General features: G+C 39.2%; 1 protein-coding gene across 1 annotated transcript; it reads right to left on the bottom strand.

Annotated features, from left to right (window-relative positions):
- Nucleotides 1–355: 355 nt before the first annotated feature.
- On the bottom strand, nt 356–4,348 carry LOC128469705 (immunoglobulin superfamily member 1-like). Its single transcript, XM_053451510.1, has 5 exons — nt 4,327–4,348; nt 3,831–4,100; nt 2,177–2,464; nt 1,086–1,364; nt 356–718 (listed from the first exon to the last, which is right to left on the bottom strand). Exons 1-5 carry the CDS (start codon nt 4,346–4,348, stop codon nt 483–485), a joined length of 1,095 nt encoding a protein of 364 aa, XP_053307485.1. The 3' UTR covers nt 356–482.
- Between the last annotated feature and the right edge of the window lie 2,769 nt (nt 4,349–7,117).

Raw genomic sequence — 7,117 nt, forward strand, 5'->3', positions numbered from 1 at the left:
GTGCCAGCCTTGCCACCTTATGCCACAGAACTCACAGGCAAAATATTCCATTACTATATATTTCAGGGCTGATTAAGGTCGACGTCTTTACATCAGGAGAAACACTTAGACCAGATGGGTTTTGATGGCTCTTATCTCTCATCAAGTTCTCCAAACTACAAGCTACAGGTTTGTATTAAATATGAATTAATAACCACTAAAAGTGAAGCCTCAATTGGATCATTGACAAAAAAAGCAGGGACTGTAGCGGTCTAAATATTTTAATTTTAATGTACAAGAAAATTAAGGTGCATACAAAAAAACCCTAAACCAACCTTATGTGAAGCCTATACTCTATACATCGTCAGTAATATTTAATATGAAGATGGCAAAGTAAGATTCCATTCTCTTGGACAATACGATTTTGAGTTAATTAAGGACAAACTTGCCATTTTGTGAATCTAGAGACAGGGATATACAGCTGCAAACAGCAGGCGTTTTATTTAGAGCGTATCGAATACAATAGCATCCTCTTGGGGGTCGCGTATGTATGCCACCCCTGGGTTTTCCGGATTTCCTTTGGACTTGTCTTCAGCAACTAGTGCTGGGGGCAACGTGGGGAGATACTGTGTTCTCTCTTGCAAAAATCTGAAGTGTTTCCAAACAATGACACCAAGGACTAGCAGTATCACTGCTGATAACAAAAGCCGGATGATGTTGTTAGTGGTGTAATCAATCACTGCAACAAAGCATCGTGTTATCGGTTAGCGTTACATCAGAGCAAAATATATACAGAGGTAAGTACTTGTAACCCCAGTAGGGGGTATATATGGAAATGTTCAAGTTTGAATCAACTGTAGTCCTGCTGATTGGACCATACCATTGTTTTAAACTTAAAGGGGTCCATGGTATGCCCCTCCTGTGGCCCCTAAACCCAATTTGGGGTTATCTCGTCTGTAGCCTATAATCTGAGATATGTGGTTATATTACCTTTTGAGTATATTTTATTGTGTTGTGGCATTCAGAACAATATCTATTATAGATTATTATACATATCCTTATCTAGACGTGAAAAGTGTCAGTGGGCACAGATCCTTAATACTTACCCTGATCTACAATTATCGAGTAACTCAGCTTAGAATCAGCGAAGTCGTCCCCTATCCGTATGCGGTAAATACAGTAAAATCTCTTTTTGGAATATTCAGTTCTGTTGACAGTAAATTGTACCGTATTTTTATCGGACTGGATTTCATTTTCAACGTCTTTACTGTCATTCAGCAGTTGGAACCACTTCCAGTTTTGTATAGTGGGAGACTTGCAGTCGATAATTACGTTTTCGCTGTCTCTAGGGTCAACTCCAATGGTAATGGAAGGTCTCTGAAGATCTATGTATATGCAATAAAGAACATGATAAAAACATATCAAATAAAAGAATTATATAGCAAGTGTTTACTGGACCTGAATATAAATTCTTAAAAAATTATTTTTACTCATTCCAGGGAACTCTCGGGGTTTGACCTGGAGTCTCCAAATGAAGCCCTGCGCCCCGGGTCTCTGGGTCAGATTCTTATTTCTCTGGGCAGGGGCGTGGCATGAGGCTATAGCCAATCCCCACACATGTCACATCTGCTCTCTGCCCACTCTGCCCACCTCCCTTCCACTAAAGGCTTTTGGGGGCTAGCCCCACTACACCCCCCCAATGAAAAGCCACTCCCCACACATGTCACATCTATTCTCAGCCCACCTCCCTTCCACTAAAGGCTTTTAGGGGCTAGCCCCACTACACCTCCCCCATGAAAAGCCACTCCCCACACATGTGACATCTACTGTCGGCCCACTCTGCCCACCTCCCTTCCACTAAAGGCTTTTGGGGGCTAGCCCCACTACACCCCGCCCAATGGAAAGCTTCTCCCCAGAAGAGGGAGACGGCTGGTGAGCCTAGATTAGGAAGTTATGTTTTTACCCAATAAGATTAACTTGCTTGCTTAGTGAAGATTTCTCCTCACAATAAAGTCAATTTAATCTGAGTGATTTCAGTTGATATGAATAATCCAACAATGTTCCAATGGTTGCTATGGTAATAGCATCACTTCTAATCCTTACCTTTAGATTTGATAGTAATAACCCCCCAAACCCTAGTTGTTTGAATGAATCCCTTACGATTTTATCTTGGTTTATTAGCGTGAAATCATTTTACCTTTAACTCTTATCATGATGGGGTTGCTCCTTGCAGATTCCATCTGATAGGTGCTGTCCTTTTTTGTCTTGTAAATGCAGACATATTGTCCGATGTCCTTGTTGCTTGCGCTTTCTATTGTGTATGATACTTCGTTTCCGACAGCAATGTCATTCATGACCTCCTGTTCTCCCTTATATAGAAAAAAGTGTAGATTTGGATACGGAGCTCTGCATGTTATTGTGATGTTGTCTCCTGAATGGACGATCTTCCTCGGCTTGGCAGTTATCTCTGGTTCTGGAAAAGTTTCTGTAAAAAATAAACCACCAGACTTGAAGTCTTGTTTGTTTCCATCACATATTTAAATAAAATGATGAGTCTTGTCCAGTGTCCTGATTATAAGGACTACCGGAGCTGCTCATGCACAAATCACAAGTTGGGCATCGTCGTACCTGAGAACTTCCCAAGGTGGGCTACCTAGAGCTCTCGTTGTTCTGGGCAGAAGCTTTGTGAAGGCCTAGGATTAGCCAGGTAATTGGATATGAGACCCTTTTCCACTTCATGATCTGATCAGTTAATGTGATACATACGGTACATCTTCGTATTGGATTTATAGTAACCAACAGGAATTCTTTTTTTGTGTGACTTCCGTCAGTTTTGATCGCATGTGTGCCGTTGTCCAAAGCTTTAGTGAGGACATTTCTTGGCAAACGTGTCTGTCTAGGTTTGTGTGTATGTATGTCTGTGTGAGTTTAGTTGTGTATGTGTGTGTGTCTGAGTTTGTGTATGTGTGTCTGGGTTTGGGCATGGTTTTGGTGGTTGTGGCTTTGTTGAGGGGGGGCAGCATTTCATCCTTGAACACAGGCAGGACAATGGCTTGGGCCGGCCATGTCATTAAGGGTAATTATATTTATATTTTATTTTTCTTTTATTTTTTTTAAGTACCCTAGCTGGGATCTTTCGAAATGAACTGACCTTGAGATTGTTTAAATATTAACCTTTTAATAGCACATTGTGAATATTCTATCTGTTAACCAAGTAGCTCTAATATGGGTTCACATGGAATCCTGGACATTATTTCAAGATACACTTATTTGAGTCATTGAAGCAGGGATATCAGCCAGAACATACGGGTAGTAAAAGCACCAATGGGCAGTCTTATATATGATCCTGGTAGCGTAGAATATGAGAGTCGGCTCCAGACTCTGTGACCCTGAGAATCTGCCCCTTCACCCTGAGACCCTTAAATTGGAGCAAAACCCCAGAAACTCAAGGTCAAACCCTGATAGTTCCCAGGTAGGATAATTATTCAACATTATTCATTGCCCGTGAACCGTTACTCCTTGTCTTTAACAAACCTTTTCCCAAATTTCACATTTTTTCATTTGAATAAACTGAATAAACCCATGCAACTATGTTTACGGATTAAATATAACAATATATGCATCGTAATTGTACAATATACGTACACCACAGGGAACAGTCATTTCTCAGGACTTATGATTATTACTTCCTATTAATGTACTTCTTTCCCCTTTTTTAAGCTTAAAGGAAGCTAATGCAGCTTTTGTAAGGGTGGAATAAACAAAGGGGAAGATCGACTTTTGCCATAGATTCTGGGGCAATATCTCCACTTACTCTTAAACCACATAGAGCTACATGAATTCTGCCTTACCTTTGACGTAGATATACTCCGGATCGCTGGTTTCCGAGCATGTTGACTGATAACAGTAGTCGCACTTGTATACTCCAGTCTGCTTGCTCATTACCTTGGACAGATTAAACGTTGGCTCAGTCTGCTGTAGTATCAAGCTGCTGTTGTTATATAAGTTAAATCTTTCAGCTTTTACATCAGTTTTACAGACAAAACTAATATTGTCCTCAGCCATAATCACGTCTTCAGGATCATTCGTGTATAATATTATGGTAGGCTTCGGGAGTTTTTCTGGACAGCAAAATAAATAAGAAAGCAAATAAAAGCATTATATTGTTTTAAAAATTAAAGTCGGAAAATAAACTGTTTATTAATAACAGAAAGTTAATTAAAGCTGATGTTAATGTATTGCGAGTTTATAGAACATTAATATATGGAACAATAGAGTTTTTACCACTAAATATGTGAACTAAGGACTTTTTTTTTAAATTTAAATTATGTATTATAAGGTACTTACGGGCAAACACCTTCTGATCCATGATCAAAAAGAAGCCTGAAAGACACATTTGAAATAGAAATATATATGTATCTGTATGTATATATGTGTGTATATATAATAGCAACAAACTACAAGTTAACAACAAATCTGTTTATCTCACAAGGTACAGTCGTGTCAAAAAGAAAGTACACCCTCTTTGAATACTATGGTTTTATATATCAGTATATAATAACAATCATCTTTTCTTAGTAGGCCTAAAATATTACACCATGTCATGATTTATTCAACAAAAATAAAAGCCAAAATGAAGAAGCCATGTGTGAAAAGCGACCTCTGTAAAAGTTTTAAGTAGTTTGCTGATGTCTTTCCTCTTTGGCATTGTGTGAACACACACCAGAATGCTCCAGACCAGCAAACTGCTAAAACTTCAGCTTTTATGGAGGTTGATGATGATCAATTAATCAAGGGCATCTTATTTCCTATGGAAACAGTAAAGGTGTACTTAGCTTTTCACACATGGCTTCTCCATTTGGCTTTATTTTTGTTGAATAAATCATGACACGTGTAATGTCATTTGTTGTTGTTCATCCGAGGTTGTATTTATCTATTTTTGGAACAGCTAACAGATAATTGTTATTATGGTGTGTACATTCTTCTTCACACTACTGTACATTTCAAATTGATCTGGTTAATGCCCCTTCTAAATGTTGAATGCTACAAAAGTGTACTTTGAAAAGACTTGTGCAAAGTGAGCAAAATCAATTTAGATTAACTTTTCATTTTGTTTTTGGCACATTTGTTTGGTTTAAAACAAAATTTGTTGCAACATTTTGAATGGAAGAAGTGCCTGCTATCTTCTGGGACTTAACAAGATATACTTCAAGCAGCAGCAGCATCTTGTGGCAGCATCTATTGATGTTCTGAGACAGAAATGTAGCAAATCCACCATACTATGAGGAGAAAACCGAAATGAAACAAACACAAATGAATGGGAATCCTCCGAATGCTGGTTACCCTGTGTAAGGACTTACCTGCCTCTCCGGTCCCACGCCGTGGCCGGTCCCGCGCCGATTCCTCCTCGGCCGGCTTCCCGGGCAGCGAGTACCACCACTACCCGGTCGGCGTCTTCACAGGTAGCACAGCGACACCGTGTGGTCAAAACATATTACACGTTACATCTGTAACGTGTTCTTATAACCTCGGGTGACCTCCTTAATGCAGGACACACCTCCACCTGTCCCTATTTAAACCTGGACTTCCTCTTCTGGGTCACCCTTGGTTGGTGTATTCTGTGGTTTTCCTGTGCGACTTGCTGTGACTATTTCTTCGTTTGACCCGGCTTGCTGACTTCGCTCCTGTTTCCTGATTTGGCTCCTGTTCTCTGATTGTTGGTATTGACTCGGCTTGTTTGACTACGCTTCTGGATTTGATTCGGCTTCCTGCTTTACCGGTTACCAGACCTGATTCTCGGTTCCAGCTCTCCTGCCTACTCCTGGTTCCTGTTTGCCTGGCTCACTCCGCCATCCGGGGTCCTCCTCATCCAATCGTTACACCCTGTTTCTGTTTTGGCACCATTGCAACCTCAACTCGCCCTTCTTCTCCTTATTAACTTGGAAATGGGAGTCATAAAATGCAACAAGCAATAATTGACTGTTGGATGATATTCCAGAAAATATGAGCCAGGTTCCAAGTGAGGGGAGCCCTACTTGTTTTGGGAGATTTGTACAAAAGCACAAATTAAGCAAAAATCATTACAATTGGTATTGCCTTCTATTAAGGCAATATATATTGTTAGTACCCTCTAAAACGATCTGCAGTTGCTAATCGCTTTAAATCGCTTTAAATCCCTTGCAGCAGTATAAATACTGACACCATTGAAAATGTGCCTACAAGGACGACCCATAAGGATCTGTATAGATGCTGCTGGGGTCCCTAATCACCCCCCACCCCGCTGGCTGAAATTACAAACCGTGTTCAGCAATCCTGCTTCCTAATTAAAACAAAACAATAAAAACCTTTAAAAAATGTAAATAAAATTCAGAATATTTAAACAGGATGCCGTCTAGTTACAAAAGCAACTTGATAGTCCTGTAATAAGCACATAATGCATAATTATACTGTATATATATATATATATATATATATATATACTGTATATATATATAAATATACAGTATATATATATATATATGTATATATATATATGTGTATATATATATATACAATAAAACTGTATAAGAAAAAAACAGTAAGTTCTTCACAGACTTCCTTTTGGGTGTACCACTTTCTATTTTTGTTATGTTGATATGTAGCAGAAATCACATGTAAGGCAAAATTGTAAGAATTATGCAATTGGTTTTCAGTACTTAAGATATTATTAAACTGCGTTTCAGAGAAGGAAATAAAATCTTCTTGGGAAAATCACATTTTCTGAAAAAAAAACCCTCAGAGCAATCGTTACCTGCGTACAGAATTCCATAACGCTGGAACTGCAGAACCGTCGTTCTTTCTCTCTAGAACACCTAGGTCATTATTACTAGCCCCATGATTATTTCACCAGGTTGAGGAAGACCTTACAGCGTCAACACTGCTGATGTCTGGTAATAGAGGGGTTAATTCTCTGAAACTGTCCATGTGCTGTAATGACTGTATGCATTTTAAAAATAGTATTAAGTCGGAAATCAACATGGTTGCCAATGCTTCCTAATATAAAATGTATTTTAAGTGTATGCAGCCTGCATCTGGAGGAGCAAGGTCGGTTAGGGAGATCATGGAACTCCCTCTAAATGCCCCAAAATAAAGGGAGAGC

This window comes from Spea bombifrons, chromosome 12 (genome assembly GCF_027358695.1).
Source record: "Spea bombifrons isolate aSpeBom1 chromosome 12, aSpeBom1.2.pri, whole genome shotgun sequence".
In the NCBI taxonomy this organism is placed as follows: domain Eukaryota; kingdom Metazoa; phylum Chordata; class Amphibia; order Anura; family Pelobatidae; genus Spea; species Spea bombifrons.

Excerpts from the sequence above, each read along its gene's own strand:
- LOC128469705 (XM_053451510.1), bottom strand. The coding sequence starts at position 4,348 with ATGGATCAGAAGGTGTTTGCCC. Across the intron at positions 4,101-4,326 it reads GGATCAGAAGGTGTTTGCCC|AAAAACTCCCGAAGCCTACC; the intron begins GTAAGTACCTTA and ends TTTGCTGTCCAG. Across the intron at positions 719-1,085 it reads CTCGATAATTGTAGATCAGG|TGATTGATTACACCACTAAC; the intron begins GTAAGTATTAAG and ends GCTTTGTTGCAG.